Genomic DNA, 16,677 nt, shown 5'->3' on the forward strand with positions numbered 1-16,677 from the left:
ACCACACTGTCATTGCTATACCATGATAATAGGGGCCCAATCTTGTAAACATACAGTTAACATTTTTGCTACGACACTAAATCCCCATGTCCAGACATCTGTATTGTCAAATCCAGAGCAAAATGAAAAAAAAATCTTTAAATCCTGAGGTAGCGATACATCTTTGTGCATCTTGAAAGACTGGAAACAGCTTCTCTGTATGAGTTCCGGTTGAGTATTAAACTGTAGCCGAGTAATATTATAGGTCTGATGTAAAGTATAATCAAAACGTGCTGTGTTGATGCCTCTTTACTAAAAGACACTAGGACCTAAGTCGTGGCTAAAACTGTATTTTACATAAATCGTTGTCTTTGAAATTTCAATGCTCAAAGATAACATGATTTCAGCGTAACAAAACTGAGAACTGCTTTATATTGATCATTATTAATTCTTCTTTTCTGCTTTCTTTGGAATAAATTAGCCAAACTTAAATTTAAAACTCAGCATGAATATTGCTTCAGGCAACATCCCAATTTAGAAAAGATGTCCTCCTTCCATATGTTAGAAAGTTTGAGAGGAAAATAAGTAGTTCTGCTTAATTAAAGAGACAGTCATGCTTTTTCAAAGAGAGCTATGTTACTAACCTGGTTCCAACAAGAACAAAACTTTAAAGAGTAATGTAATAACTCATCTGCAGAGGGACTGAACTCAGTGTTGTAACACAGGCCCTATTAATGGTGGTTCATCATTATCGGCATCGTATTGTTTTACGATATGATACGATACGATAATACTTTAATGGTCAGATCAAGTCTGAAATTTGACTTGCATCACAGCAGCTCCGTGTAACATCAACATGGACAAATATCAAGACACAATACATGACAAAAAGCCAACCAAACATTTAACATCACAATCACTGAGAGAAAACATGCTCAAAGACCCTTTATCGTGCATTTGATGTAGGATTGAGCTCTGTATTTACTGTGAGGATTGACTGGTGCACAAAGGAGTGCTTCAGTCTGACTTTATTGATAGTAAGTATGATGATCAATCATTATCTTCATCAAAACATCAATGATGACTATTCATCCCCTTACAGAAGTCCAGGCCTGACCAACCCCACGCTTGATTTTCCACCTTTGAGTTTGGTCCTCAGTATTTCATCAGATCTTACAGTCGTGCAAAAATGAAAGGTCAATAAAATGACTCAATTGTGCTTAAATGCCATCCACATCTCTGTGTGCCGCACCAGTGGCATTATCATTAGCTCTGGGGCAAAGCAATGAGTCCTCTCTTCGTGTGCTTAGGCTTTACTGTACACCTTTGACATTTAAAGCCTATTGGCATTCAAACATAGGCCTTCTTCTTAATGCTACGTTTTTATTTGGACATTTCAGATGATTGCATCTTAAACTGTATTGCAAAACTGCTCTGAGTGTGAAATCCACCACGTAATCAGTCAATGACGTGATGACGCATGAATGACTGAGTCAATGACTTTTGTGATTTCTTAATGGACAGCATGAGCATTGGCTCAGAACAAAAACAACCTTGAGTCACAGACAGAGTGTTATTGCCACTCACATTTGCAGATCTCAGTCAAAAGTCACATAAACAAAGGTAGAACTGAATAATTGTGTTTTTTATCACTTCTTGAAACCTTAATTCTTTGTAATCATTAATAAAGTCCATTTAAGGCACTATATTTTGAATCAATGTACACCGGGTTAACCTGCATCTTTGCTTAGATTACATCTCTTTCCTGTACTGTATTCACATGTACTGACATTTCCATTACTCATCGGTTTTCTTTCTTGGAAAAATGAGTTCATTGACCTTGCGTAATTCCCAGCATAGCTCACACCACCACAGAGATGTAATCAGCCAAAACCCCTGAAAATACTTGTACGGTTTGGCAGGGACTTTAAGGGAAATCTTACATATTGTGTTTTTTTTATTAACGTGTTGCAGAGAGGTCATCTCATAAAACTTTGGATAATGCAAAACATTATAACTCTACAGTATATTGTAATTCAAGTGGTAGCCAAGTGTTAATGCTCAAAAGGTTTAATTATTTGATCAAACCGTGTGATTACAACTTAATTGAGAGCGGACAGTATGCTTAAAGTATGTGGGCACACCTGGCAATATTAACAGCTGGGGAATATAGTTTTACAGTAACAGTAGAAACCACTTAAAAACTCAAAGGGAGTTGGCTCAGTCCTCTTTTTTTAGAGATTTGTAATGGAATGTTAAATCCCTTTAGTTGGTCAGGGTTGTGAAAGCAGACCTCATTATTTTATTATTATGCTTCCTTTAACAGCGCTCTGTTCATCAGCCGGATCTCATCGTCTGTAAGTGATCTCCACAAGAGCAGTTGTCGCATGAGGTCATGTTTTTTGGGGAAAAACATGTTTAATTCTCACAGGAATGTGTGAAAGAATATTCTGATCTCCACGGGAGTTACACCTTTCATGTGAAATTACTGAACTCTGTGTGAGCGTGTAATTACAACTTCATGGTCTGTCAAGTGATGCCATTGGGCCCAAAAAAATGTATTTCCCTTAGTTAATCCGTGTATATTTTTTGCGTCAGAACTCAAAATGACTTGATTCACTATCAGAACTCTGATATCGATATCAGAAAGTCTTGAAGAGCTGCATGATTGAATTATTTTCTAGCCGGGTATCATTATACTCAGCAGTGGCAAACATTCATAGGACTGAATGGGGCTAGATTTTCTAAAGCTTGGAACCAGAGCCAGTCTTCTCTCAGACCACTTGAATTTAAATATGGTGAAATGTATTTGATTATATCTCTGAAAGATAATGTTAACTGATTAATCCAGCTTTAATAGACATCAAATAGTTGCAAAGTTCACAACTGAGATTCAATCCTTTATTACATTTTCTCAGTTGTTTTGTTGTTTGTATGACTTAATCAGATATAGATGTTTCTTTATTTCTCCTTCTAAGGGCTGGTCCAGTTCATACAACTTATTCATTTACATAATTTTATCTAACTTTTTCAACATCATTTAACCTAACTTTTTCCTTGTAAACTTCAAATCTGTTGCAACATCCCTGACATCTTGAAGAATGTCTTACTCAAAATACATTAGTGTGTTTCCTCTTGTTTGAAGGGCTGTTCTTCAGATCTGATTTATCATACAGTACGTGGTGAGTGCTGAGTGATAAGACAAAGAAGCCACCGGTGATGTTGACATTATGTTAGGTTACGGGAATTTGCAATGCTTGGAGGAGGGAATAATAACTCACATAACCCTTTTTTTCCCGTTTCTTCGCAGTTTGCAGCACACCTGGTCAAGGTCAACTTCCCACGAGTTTGTTTCCTAGATGGAGGGATCAACAAGCTGAAGCCCACTGGACTGCTGACGGTCCCCTCCCCTATGATCTGACCTCGAACCTCAGCTTCACAACGGGACGAGTGGAAAGACTGTATATTGTGTGTGAGCTGTTATTGAAGCAAACACACATTCAAGTTTAACTGAAAAACTGCATTGAAGAATCCTCCTCCTAATCCACTGTCATCACCAAATGTTGTTTTTATTTTCTGTCTCCTAACAAGAATGATCAATCAATTTTTATTTCTGAAACAATTCCTTTGTACAATAGCTTTTGACTAATACATTGAGCCATCTGTGTCCGATATGCATATCTTGATGTCTCTTCTGAGCCAGTTGATCTAGGGAACTGCCATTAAGTCTGCTTTTATAATAATTTTGACTTTGTTAACACTGTGAGAGAGGCGGATATGTTAAATGTTAAATGTTAAATGTTTTAGCAACCACTAAGCTTTAATTGGTGCTTGTGTTAAAAAATGTGCTAAAATTAAAATATCTTACTAAAAAAAAACAGTACAACATGACCTTTAACTTTATCTTCAATAATAATCAAATAAACACATTTTTGACCATGTCAAATATTACAAACGTTGTAAGGCTATAATTTGTGAGCTGTCGCAATATATTGTAAAGGTGTTTCCAGTTAACTGTAAGGTTGTCTTTGAAAAATAAGACAACATGTATTTGTAGTTGACTGGATGTTCTCACATTTAACAGTAAAAGGTTTGTGTATATGTAATGATGAAGTACTGGAACACATCACATTTTTTACCCAACTGTAAAACCTGCTCATACATGTTTAGCATTCCATCATCTGATATTGTGTTTACCGACTGGATATACCCAAAAGGTGTATGTATAAAAGAGGACTTTCATCATTCATGTCAGTTCAAAGGAACTCAGAACAGGTAAGAGATATGCTTATGAAATTGAAAATTCACATTCAAAATCTTTCCCAATTATTGCTGAGAATGTATTTTATAACTCTCCTCAACAGGATTCTTCTTCTTTTTCATAGTCAAAATGGTGAATTATAAAGTGACTGTTTCCACCTCCGGACCGCTGGATCACAGACAGCGAGGTGCAATGCTTCAGAGAAGGAACAGGTATTTGAGAATTAGCTTTTCTGACATCCAGTACAGAAGAATACAAGTTCTGCGGTTTAAAAGTGTATCGGTTTCGGGCTCCGAAGCCGCGGCTCCGTTTCGGGGGCTAAGGATCACCAAGTCACGTCATTATTAACGACACTTTGGGGTCCATTAGTCTTTGTATAAACTAAATTGGAGAGGGGGACCGTGGTCAAAATGCTCACATGGTCTGGCTTCAAAAAGGAAGAATCAGTTCATTTTATCACAGTATGACTGGTGGCTGGATGCCCAACACTCCCATCTCCCTGCAACTTCCCCCACCAACCACAAAGGGGACAACAAGCGAGGCCACGATGCTGAACACTCTGCCTGACATCGGTACATCAGGCTTGCTGCTCGGCACGGCCGAAAAGACACGACGGTGCGGGACACACCAAGACACACCAATCTGAGTAGGGCGACACGACGCTCATCGACGGCCCGATATCTTTCGACATCTATCGACCGCCGAAATCGGCTTGGTGTGTAAGGGACAAACCCCCCATTGTCAGTAGCCTCTGAACTTCTATCCACCAGGGCCTGCAATGAATTTGCCTCCTTCTTCACTGACAACATTCTGAAATCAGACAAGCAGTCAGTATAAAACATGTCATTGCCATTGTAGCCATGCCTCATAAGCACTTTGAATTGCCGTGTGCTGAAAGGTGCTATATATATAAACTTGCCTTGCCTTGCCTTGCCTTACCCCTCTATTTCAGCCCTGTTACATAAAGTGCTGATTCTGTGTCCGGCCCTTTAGTCCGCAGTGAGCTGTGTAAAGAGAAGGCTGTCTACCAGCAGAAACTCAGCTAAACGCTGCCGTGATCAAACACCATATTATGTTCCAAACCACACCAAGCATTATTTCCAACAGTATGGAGCTCAAACGCTCTCGCTCTCGTGGGTTTACCACAAGGAGAGTACCTTTTATATCTGGCTTTATTACACATACTCTCTCCAGTACAGCGTTAGCTCTGAGTGTTAGAGATGCTTGCTAACGTGATGACAGACCATATGACTTCCAAAACACATTGTGCATTGTTTGTGGGTTGTATTTTCTGACTGGGACACATTTATGTATAAAAGACATCAGAGAGTACCTTTTGCATAATAGGTGACCTTTAAGTTTCCAGATTAATCACATGCTCCTCAGTTTCAGGGGATGCCTCGTTTTCGTCCGAGTATGACTCCTCTCTGTCCCCTTCGTCAATGGATGCCTCAGTTGGAAGTGCGAGCAGAGTCTCAGGCGCAGTGACTGTTGCTGGTGTGGTGGAACTGGATGGCTGGTCAAGGTTGTGCCGGTGGAACTCCCTGATAAGCCGGGGTTCAAGGATGTGTCGATGTTGGGACCCAGGATCTCTCTTCTGTATATAAACTTCCTGGTCAAACCGATATTGCAGGCCTCTCCAACAGCTACCTGAACGAAGCAACGGCAAATTGTGTAGGTTGGTCCTCCATCTTTCATACGAGACGGTGGTGGAGGTGTAGCATCACCAAATATGTATTATTGAGAAGAAGATGATCATGACGTGACAATCGTTTTCAGAACCATTTCTGGTCTCCATTCTTCCAGCCTATGGGAAATTGTGCTGGCCAACCCTAGCACAATATGTTATATGTTTTAGCATCTACTAGGATCTAGTTAGTGTTGTGTTGTACCCACTGCATTCAGAAATTAGCTCAAATTAAAAACACTTCTTACTAATGTACAGTACAATATAACCTTTAACAAGGTCTTCAGTAATAAACAAATAATCAAATTAACACATTTCTGACAATGTCAAAAAACATCATAAAAGTTATGAAAAGGTTAAAGTGTATGGAAGAGCTGGTGCACTATATTGCATTACATGTTTGTGTTTGAAAGATGTATAATATATATATATTATTTTTTTAATTGTGCATTTAGTTATCATACAATTTGGTTTTTACATTCACCTTGTTTCCTTGCTATTGAATTGTCCGAATGCATTTGCAATGGTATAGAATGGTACATGTTACATGTATTTGTAGTTGACTGGATGTTCTCACATTTAATCTGTTAAACCCCAAGCCTGTTTTTCAGGTCTCTGGCTCGAAAATGACATTTCCAGAACAAATGACCATAACTACACTTCTAAAAGGAGAAAATGAATAATCTTTTTTCTCAAAGTAATGATAAACATGTGAGCTGGATGTAGAAAAGTCAGAATCAATATAGATGTTTTTTATTTTAAAGAAAATTCCGATTGAACATACTGTAGTAAAAAACTGTAAATTATAGTGTCCGTCCAAAAATAATTGTTTACTTATAGTGAAAACCACCCTTGAATGATGGGATGGTACTAAAAGCTTTAGGAATCCAAAGTACAACATATAAGTACCCTGTATCAAGATTGATGCAAAACAAGTGACATTTGACCTTTTTAGAGAGGTTTAGCAAAATAAACTCCACCTCTGAGGTGATTTGGGTGGAAATGGGCGTTTTTGCCGTTTCTCTGGAACCCATTGGTCGATTTTGGTGATTGACATCTCTTTTTAACCGTTAGAGCCAATAGAATCGAAGGGGAATTTCCACATACACACCAACGTTACCAAAAAAAGTGGGGGCTTCACGCATGCAGTTGGCCGTAAACAGATCTCACGCTCTGAAATCTGAAACCGGAAAAGTAGGTTTATTGCTTATGGATTATCAAAAATCATTTCAAAGTGACACAGACACATTGGATTAACCTATGGATTAACCTTCAGCAGCGTTTTTATCGTTTTAATGCCATTGAAGACAACTTTTGATCAGACAACAACAAAGGTAAGAGATATTGCCGTTTTTGCGACCTAGCGCCAGGTGTTATGATGTCTGTTTTTGTTTATTATGTCGCGAGTCCAGCGGTCTAGTAGTTAATAAAAAACAATAATATCAAAACAAATTATTACTACTAACTTTATTGTGAAATTACAACAGAACGGTAAAAGAATAGTTTCCGGTCTATTCTGAGGCCCGATCTCTGTAGATAAATAAAGAACTACGACAGATGTGTAATATTTAATGCAGCCAAACCATTCATTACAATGCATTCATGTGATGACTTTCAAAGAGTAAAGCAAGCACTGCTGAATAAAGTATGATTTTATCTTTTACGAAACGTTTTTTTCATATGGAATGCAGTTGGAGGTCAACCAATCACAGAGCTTGAGGCAAAGCGGAACAATAGCTGAGGATTCTGGGTAGTGTAGTGTCTTCGGCCATCCTAAACTCTGAACAAATATTTGTTTCTCCGAATCGAAGGGGAAAATTACAAAAGCATTGCACACAATTTAAACCAATCAATATTGTGTAATTAACAAGGATAATCTGGTGTTTTTGAGTTGATGAGTAGTGCAGATATCACTGTAAAATCAATCGACAGTAAGGAGAATACTTACTTCCGGGTGTAAAATCCTCCGTTATCCAATGGGAATGGACGCTCACATTGCTCTCTGCGTCCGTAATACAATCAAGGGGACATGATCAAATAGGAATATAATTATCTTTTAAATAACGTTAACTAAAGGGAACAATCTATTTGACACAGCTGAAGCTCTGGCCTTCCTTAAAAACTAACTAATTTAATAAAAATCACAGTTGTATTACACACAATGCACTGTTTTTTGAGAACAAAAATTCGTAACTAATGCACCATAATACATTCTGACGAAAAATAAAAATTATTATGAATACAAATAAAATAAAAGAAGCCTCCCGTGAGTTACTACAAGCTATAAAGTAGATTTTAAAAACGTTTTATAGAATAAAAGCTCACTGCTGGAAGTTGTAGAAATGTGTGTGTGCACCACGACAAAGGAGCCTCATTCACTTTACATTGGGGTTGTTTGCGTGGTGCAGACACGTAAATGTAGCAAAGTTTGTGACTCCACCACGCACTGCGGTGTTAAGGAGTCGTGGTGGAGTCACGCATTCTGGTGAGACCAGGTTGTATGAGTGAGTTAGCTTTGTGTTTTTTTTTGCAAAAATAAATAAAAATGATCAGTTAGCTGAGTTTCTTCCCATTACATGGATATGAAACATTCATAGTTTATTAAATATTAAGAAGCCCTCAGACGCTGTTTCCTGCAGATTATGCGTTTTTCCGCCCGGGGGTGGGGTTCAACAGGTTTTAACAGTAAAAGGTTTGTGTATATGTAATGATGAAGTACTGGAACACATCACATTTTTTACCCAACTGTAAAACCTGCTCATACATGTTTAGCATTCCATCATCTGATATTGTGTTTACCGACTGGATACACCCAAAAGGTGTATGTATAAAAGAGGACTTTCATCATTCATGTCAGTTCAAAGGAACTCAGAACAGGTAAGAGAGATGCTTATGAAATTGAAAATTCACATTCAAAATCTTTCCCAATCATTGCTGAGAATGTATTTTATAACTCTCTCAACAGGATTATAATTCTTTTTCACAGTCAAAATGGTGAATTATAAAGTGACTGTTTCCACCTCCGGACCTCTCAATGGCACAACTATGAACAACATCTTTATTAAGCTGGTGGGCACAGATGGGGAAAGTGATCGCACATGGCTCTGCAACTTCACCGGGCCATTAGCTTTCATCGCTGGACAAGTAAGTCAGAGATACTCTCTAAAAATATAACACTGTTACTCAACTTTGCTTATAGTTTTGGGATTATATAGGGATATTGCCTATCAATTAGGTTAAGCTGATGTGAACAAAGCTAACTCTGACTCAAAACATGTTAATTCTGTCATTACTCCAGGCTTCCAGTTTTAACGTCTCCTGTCGTGTCTCTATTGGAAAGCTGATTCTGATAGAGCTCGACAAACAGGGTCTCCCACTGATCCCTCAAGACAGTTGGTTCCCTGCCAAAGTTAAAGTGGAATCTCCTGAGGGAGACACTTACAACTTTCCCATCTACCGCTGGATCACAGACAGCGAGATCAAACGCTTCAGAGAAGGAACAGGTATTTGGCCATTTGCTTGTCTGACATCTGGTACAATGTTCACAGACCAATGAATACACGTTCTGCAAGCCATACTATAAGGAGGTCGGAGTACATCTGTGCCAAAATACTGTACATATCAACAGTTTGGAACCTGTGATTCTTTCCTTAAGCTCTGAGAGTGTTTGAAGACAGCCATCATCTTGGCAGGTACAGTCGGGAGCAGGCGCTGAAACAGCGAGAGAAAGACTATCGGTGAGCGCCACTCAGAGGTTGTACACATTTTAACTTCATGCATCCCGAAATCTTTTCAAAAATGTGACACTTGCAAAGCTTTATGTAATGTAATAAACCTCAATATGTTGCAATATTGAATACTTGTCAAGTGCCTGTGTACTCTAAATTACTATCGAGACTGTCAACAGTTCCTCACCTCTCTGCTTCTCTCTATTACTCCCAGCTGGGATGTGTATGCAGAGGGATTACCCCACAAGATGAAGGTAGAAGGTCCTCTTTCTCTGCCTTGTGAGGTCCGCTTCTCCTTCACCAAGACCACAGAGTTTGGATTCACAGCATTAACTGGGTGAGGTCCTGAAATTATGTCAGATATCAAAGTATCAATATAATGTTGTACCTGCCTCAAATCAATGTAAGGGTATCTGATAAAGTTACTAATTGTGTTTATTTTCTAGGCTGGCTGAGTTGGGACTAAAGGGACTCTCTGATTCCAAGAAGAACTGGACTAATTTGGATGATCTCAACCGTGTGTTCTGCAACAAGCGGACTCACATATCAGGTACAATCATATACTGCATGTTTAAATAAAAATCACTGCAGTTGTTATTCCTGAGATAATACATTAGATTCTACTGAAATCCTGAAAACGTATCTAATAATGTCGTCTACACCTTTCCTTTACCTTTAATTTACTTTGCAACTGAATTAATACAATGAAGACTTTTTACTGATAACTGATTTTAACCCTCCTGTTGTCTTCGGGTCAAATCTGACCGATTTACTATACTTTCATCAATCATAACTTTTTTGTTTTACATTCGATTGCATTAAGGCTTTATGATATCCTTCACAGTAGACATTTGAACATATAAAATTGCTGATCACCACTTTCATTGAATTTTGGATGATTTAGTCAACTTTGTAACACCCATGGTGTTCCCGATCTAGATGTGTTCCCCCCTTATGTGCCCATCCCCCCACATGGATCACACCTGGCACACGCAATACATGTTCAGTGTCTATTCTTTGTATATTTACTGCAGTTTTTCATGTATACCAGTAGTCTGATACAATATTTACAGTTTGAAAGGGTGTTAAATGAAATTTGGTGATGATTAATGGTTTTTGTGTTAATGTAATAGCAGTTAAAACAGGACCGGCCAAATTTGACCGCGAACACCAAAGTAAGGGGGGGGAAACGAAGACAATTGAAGGGTTAAAACAATTATGACTCAAGTGTAACACAATGTTTCCCATTTACCAATTTCAGAAGCAAAGTACAGTTAAGCTGAAAACAGTGCTACTGCAGTCTCAGTTTCTAGGCCAAAGTCTGAAATACAATAAAATTCTAATCTGTTTGTTTTTTCAGAATATGTACAGGAACATTGGAAGGAGGACACTTTCTTTGGCTACCAATACCTAAATGGTATCAACCCCATGTTGATCCGACGTTGTACAACACTGCCCGAAAACTTTCCTGTCACTGATGAGATGCTCTTCCCTGATGGTCAGAGTAGTTTGGCAGATGAAATGAAGGTGATTATCTTTACCAGAATTGAGTTTAGAGCCATGTTTTGAATTTCGAATGACATTTTGTTGTTCACATGTTTGGTTGTGTGTCATATCCACACTGTGTGCATGTGAGTCACATCATATCTCATCCTCACTCAAATGTAAAACAGAATGGCAACATATTCCTGTTAGACTACAAACGTTTGGATGGACTGAAAGCAAATATGATCAATGGGAAGCAGCAGTACTTGATGGCTCCCCTTGTCCTGCTCCAGAAAACACCTGATGATAAGCTGATACCGATTGCCATTCAGGTAAGATTAGCACTAAAATATAGCTAACACGTAAATTGATGTTAAGTTGTGATTCATCTTCTAGGATGGACAGCGATACGATACAATAGATGTCATATGTACAGAGAAGACAGAAAATCATTAGTAACTTTGAGTATTTTAATTGTAATTGCTAGCCTGCTATTCTCTTTTCATTTGTAAGAAAATGGATACATTAGATATTCAAGCATTGGTGTAAGACTTTAAGAGGAAACTAGGGCTTTTGTCCTGAAGTTTACCCGAAGTCTGATCTGGGGTTCAATTTAAGTGGTATCAAACTGAAAAGCACATGTAAATAAATCCTATACTAAATGGGCCCAATATACAGAAATCATTGAACATTTTTAAACATTATGGACCAATACTGGCACTGGATCATATTGAAAGAACTGCACCGCTATTTCTCCCCGTACAGCTGAAGCAGACTCCAGCAGATGACAACCCCATCTTCCTTCCTACTGACTCTGAGTACGACTGGCTAACAGCCAAGATATTTGTGAGAAGTGCAGATTTCAGCGAGCATCAACTAAATGTTCACCTGCTGCGCACTCATCTGCTGGCTGAGGTTTTTGCTGTGTCACTGCTGCGCAACGTGCCCATGGTGCATCCACTCTACAAGGTAAATGAAGGGGAGAAAACTGAACTTACTGTAGTTGGGTTTTTTTGTCATAGTTTTTTCAACTTTTCGCCAATATTTCAGTCTTCTATTTTTGCAACATTTTTTGTAAAGTAGCATCAATGTGTCTCAAATAGTTTGAATATAGTTATATATATATATACATGTTACAAACAGTGTCCCCTGTCTCCCTCAGCTCCTCATACCTCACACTCGCTACACTATACAGATCAACTTCTTAGCTCGACTTGCTCTAATATCTCCAAGTGGAGTTTTCACAAAGGTACGTCAAGACCAACACGCTCAATACACCATTAACAGTACTACCTTCTTCTATATCATGTACATCATATATTTCTAAGGGTATTCCTTTTATATTTGACTGTTTTCTAGTTTGCAGCATCTGGTGGCGAGGCGATGGTCACAATCCTGAAGAGATCCTTGTCCTCAATGACCTACAGCTCCCTCTGCATGCCGGAAGACATTGCTGAGCGTGGGATGGAGGATGTGCCGAACTACTACTACAGGGATGACGGACTGAAGCTTTGGGATATCATTCAGAGGTACAGTATGCATTTCCATTCTTCAGCTTGATTATAATTTTACGATGTTGTGCAAATATTGTTATGTCTATCTTCTAAACAACCAAGCCAGTGAGCATGTATCCGAAAATGTCAAACTATCCCTTTAATGTTGCATGATCCACTGTGTCCAAAATTGATCCACATGTGGCCACTAATTAGTTTTCCATAATAGTGTCTGCATTGTGTATAAAGAGTATAATTCAACTACAATAGTGTTTGTAAAAATGATAAATGCTCTCCAAGGTTTGTGGAGGGAGTGCTCAGCTTCTACTACAAGAGTGATGAGGAGGTCCAGAAAGACTCTGAACTACAGAAGTGGATTTCTGACATTTTTGAACATGGATTCCTTTCACAAGAAAACACAGGTAGGCTTTGGAAAAAACGAAATGCTGATACACTCCCACATTTCACTAATAAAACAAATTCACCTATTTCAATTTATTCCGGTAACACTGTTTATTTCCACTGATTTTCAGGAATTCCCCAGAGCTTTACCTCTGTGGCTGAGTTGGTCAAGTTTGTCACCATGGTGATCTTCACTGGCTCAGGACAGCACTCAGCTGTGAACACTGGACAGGTGAAGCCTTTTCATTTACTTGTATTATCCGTTATACAGTTGCTGTTGTAAAGATTGTCAACCCTTCCAAGAGTTGCTGCCTTTATGTGGTGTTTGAATTGTTTGTGTGTCCCTGTGATACTGGATGCTGTATTGTTGGTGGAGAATATATTTTGTTAGGTTAACCCAAAGCAGAGTGGTCCAAGGGGTGAAGGCAGCATAGGATTATATCACAGATAAGGTAAGAGACCCTGAACTCACTGGAGGGATTCAATATATTACCTGGCCCCAGAGAGACCCACCTGGCTGATTCATTAAAGGTCCCCTATTACACTTTTTTCATTCATATATTATAGGTCCTAGATATACAAAACATGTCTCTGAAGTTTTTGGCTCGAAATACCAAACAGATCATTGTAGCATCCCATAATCCCCTCTGTTTCAGCCCTGTTTCAAAAGTGCTGATTCTCTGTCTGTTACTTTAGATGAAAATAAGGAGCCACTCCCCACGCCCCTCTGAGAGATATTTGGTTAAAAAGAACACAATGGTGCTCTAGGAGGAGATTCAGGTGATAAGGTGGGGGGGGGGGGGGGTTTACCTTGGTTGGTTATTGGCTGATGGTTACTCAAGCCAACACATCGTTATGACATCATAAAGTGGCCAAAATCTGATCAGCTTATTGTCAGACAGGTTTTTATATAAATGGATCAGGACAAAAAGAGAGCGAAAAAGTGATCCTGAAACTTTCAGAATCTCTTTCCACAGAGGGGACACATGTTGATGTAGAAAAGACATGAACAAGTGGATTTTGCATAATAGGAGACCTTTAATGGATATCCTTGTGTGGAATGCAAAAAATGCTCATATACTGTAGTCACAATGGTCATGCTTGATGATGATCATTGGCAAAGATGATATTTACTGAGATCACAATTTTTGTTTACCATGTTAACATGAAAACATGTGTTAACAACTACAAAGTACAGCTGAGACTGAGGGGTATGTAATAAGTGTTGCACATAATAAGTCATAAACTAAACTTATGAACAAATCAAAACTTTTTTTCTGATGTTTGTGCTGGATGAAAGGTCAAAGGATTACCAACAGTATCACAGTTTACCCTAAAGTACGTTTTTACACATTTATCTTCCACTGGGAATCAACAATCTCTGTACAAATGTAGTATCCACATTTAATAGTAATACTTTCAATAGTTGGAAAATGTTAGTGGGGGACCAAAGTATTTGAATGACTGATCAAAAGACTCCCATGGTGTAGCTTCAAAAAAACAGTTGTCTGACAATCATTATTTTATCACAGTTTGACTATGGTGGCTGGATGCCCAACACTCCCATCTCCCTGCAACTTCCTCCACCAACCACAAAGGGGACAACAAGCGAGGCCACGATGCTGAACACACTGCCTGACATTGGTACATCAGCTCAGGGAATGGCCACCGTATGGCTGCTCAGCAAGCCTTCATCTGACTTCGTAAGTGCCCAAGACTTCCTTAAAAATGTATTAATAGTTAAAGTGGTGTATGGTAGTTTGATTTAAGCAAGAATATCTTATTTGGGCCACTAAAACCCTGATCTCTAATTTACATTCTATTGTCAATTGTCTGTTTTAAGACATATTTCAACTTTTATTTTTTATTGTATCATTGATCTCATCAGGTCCCTCTCGGCCAGTTCCCAGAGGAGCATTTCAGTGAGGAGAATCCTTGGGAGCTGATAAAGGATTTTCAAGGAGAGCTTGAAGTGTTGACTACAGTCATCAGTGTCAGAAACAGGAAGCTGGAGATCCCATACACATACATGGATCCAGCGGTGATAGAAAACAGCGTGGCCATTTGAATGTCAGAAGGTGTGAGCTACTCATCATCTGCTGACCAGATTGAGCTTAATAATAACGAAAGAGAGAAAGGGAAGAGGCACATTTTCAGTTTTAAATGTTTTAACTATAGTGTGCTGTCAATCAAATAAAAAAAAAGAATTGCATTTATCACAATAATTATCTGTGATTTATCACGTTTAATCACAAGTTTAAAATACTAGTGTTAGTAAAGAAATGCAATAAAGAAATGCAGAACAAGCTGATTTTTGCCTAGGGTTTTGATTATAACATACATTCTTAATGACAAGCATTAACTCCGACAACTTTCCGACATGTAAAGTACAGACGAAGCCACCCCTAAATTGTACGAGTGCAGTCACAATTTGGATCAGGTGTTTTGTGGCTTCTAACTGAAGTCCCTTATTTTTCAGGGAGTTCAATACATTCCCCCGCTTTACTCGCCGTTTCACTGCTTATTGTAAACATATGTGCTGAAATTATGGGAGGAAATTATGGGAGGATGTTTGGGTGAAATGCTCTCTCCCCTCTCACATCTTTCCTACTCCCAACAAGACTCGCCATTGTTTTAGAGATCCCTGTCAAGAAGATGTGATACCCTGAAGGCCTATTTGGCACCATTAGTTTAAAATATATTTAAGGAAATTACTGTAATAAGTAATATGTGAACATTTTTGAATTGTTGAGCTAAAAGAAGCCAGCAGTAGTAGGAGTGAAAAGCCCATTTTGTTTTAATATGAGCCCCTGTTATCTCATGTTTTGATGGCAGGAGCTTAGCTAAGGAGCTATCTTTTGTTTGGTTTTGGTTTTTGGTTAGGTTACTTTAGGGTTCTTTTTGTTTAGAAGTTTTGTTTATTATGTTGGCATTTTTCTCACATTAATAAATCAAGTATCATTTCCTCCAGAGAAATTAAAGCAGCAGCAAAAACTATGCACTTGTAAATAAATAGGAGATTATCCATGTTGGACAGGCCAGTTTTGATATGTTACACATGCATGACTTTTTCTATATCACCTGTTAAAACAGTGTCATGACCATGGTCATGACATACAGTTTGCATTTTTTTTAAATGCTATATGAATGTAATAACTACAAGATCCTTAATTCTAAATGTATAAGTGACAAAACCCTCCTTAATACTGCATACTGTGCTATTACTTTTCTCTATATATTATTTTACATAGCACAGTGTAAGACTTTTTTAGTTTTTTGACATTCTACATTCTGACTTTTTAAAAATACAATACTATCACTTTTTTTCTTAAAACAATTCGACATACCTTCACCAAGCTAACCAACTAAAATGGGTTAATAATGCTGGTGGCTCAAAGTCAAAACATCTCTAACACTGGCTGCTGTATGGCTGTTAGTTTAGAAACCGCTTGATTTGATCTGCAGCAGCCTCCTTTAAGGGCGGAGACACATTTTGCACAGGTTTTTTTGAAGATATAATTTGTTGAAGATGTGCAAGTCTGATGAACAGCAGTAGTGGTCTACTGGGCTCAGCCCCCAAGGGCCATGTCCCAATGTAACCTTAAAACACCACCCTTAACTATAACCTCAGTAATATGGATA

At 38.4% G+C, this 16,677-nt stretch overlaps 2 protein-coding genes and 1 long non-coding RNA gene across 3 annotated transcripts in view; all 3 read left to right on the plus strand.

Annotated features, from left to right (window-relative positions):
• Positions 1–3,762, plus strand: part of tbck (TBC1 domain containing kinase) — a 46,583-nt gene extending 42,821 nt beyond the window's left edge. Inside the window, exon 26 of the mRNA XM_034130463.1 lies at positions 3,290–3,762. Coding sequence (XP_033986354.1) covers positions 3,290–3,400 — 111 coding nt within the window. The 3' untranslated portion in view covers positions 3,401–3,762. The remainder of the gene's footprint in view (positions 1–3,289) is intronic.
• A 318-nt stretch (positions 3,763–4,080) lies between these two features.
• LOC117482234 lies at positions 4,081–6,334 on the plus strand. Its single transcript, XR_004555848.1, has 3 exons — positions 4,081–4,254; positions 4,365–4,452; positions 5,627–6,334. It is a non-coding gene; the product is annotated as an uncharacterized LOC117482234 (long non-coding RNA).
• Positions 6,335–8,720: 2,386 nt separating this feature from the next.
• On the plus strand, positions 8,721–15,346 carry LOC117482229 (hydroperoxide isomerase ALOXE3-like). Its single transcript, XM_034130272.1, has 15 exons — positions 8,721–8,804; positions 8,914–9,071; positions 9,226–9,430; positions 9,583–9,664; positions 9,870–9,992; positions 10,102–10,205; positions 11,016–11,182; positions 11,329–11,472; positions 11,906–12,109; positions 12,303–12,389; positions 12,500–12,669; positions 12,934–13,055; positions 13,167–13,267; positions 14,568–14,738; positions 14,924–15,346. The coding sequence occupies exons 2-15, from the start codon at positions 8,919–8,921 to the stop codon at positions 15,101–15,103; spliced, it is 2,013 nt and encodes a 670-aa protein (XP_033986163.1). The 5' UTR covers positions 8,721–8,804; positions 8,914–8,918; the 3' UTR covers positions 15,104–15,346.
• The last annotated feature ends 1,331 nt before the right edge of the window (positions 15,347–16,677 follow it).

Source organism: Trematomus bernacchii, unplaced genomic scaffold (assembly GCF_902827165.1).
Source record: "Trematomus bernacchii unplaced genomic scaffold, fTreBer1.1, whole genome shotgun sequence".
Lineage (NCBI taxonomy): Eukaryota > Metazoa > Chordata > Actinopteri > Perciformes > Nototheniidae > Trematomus > Trematomus bernacchii.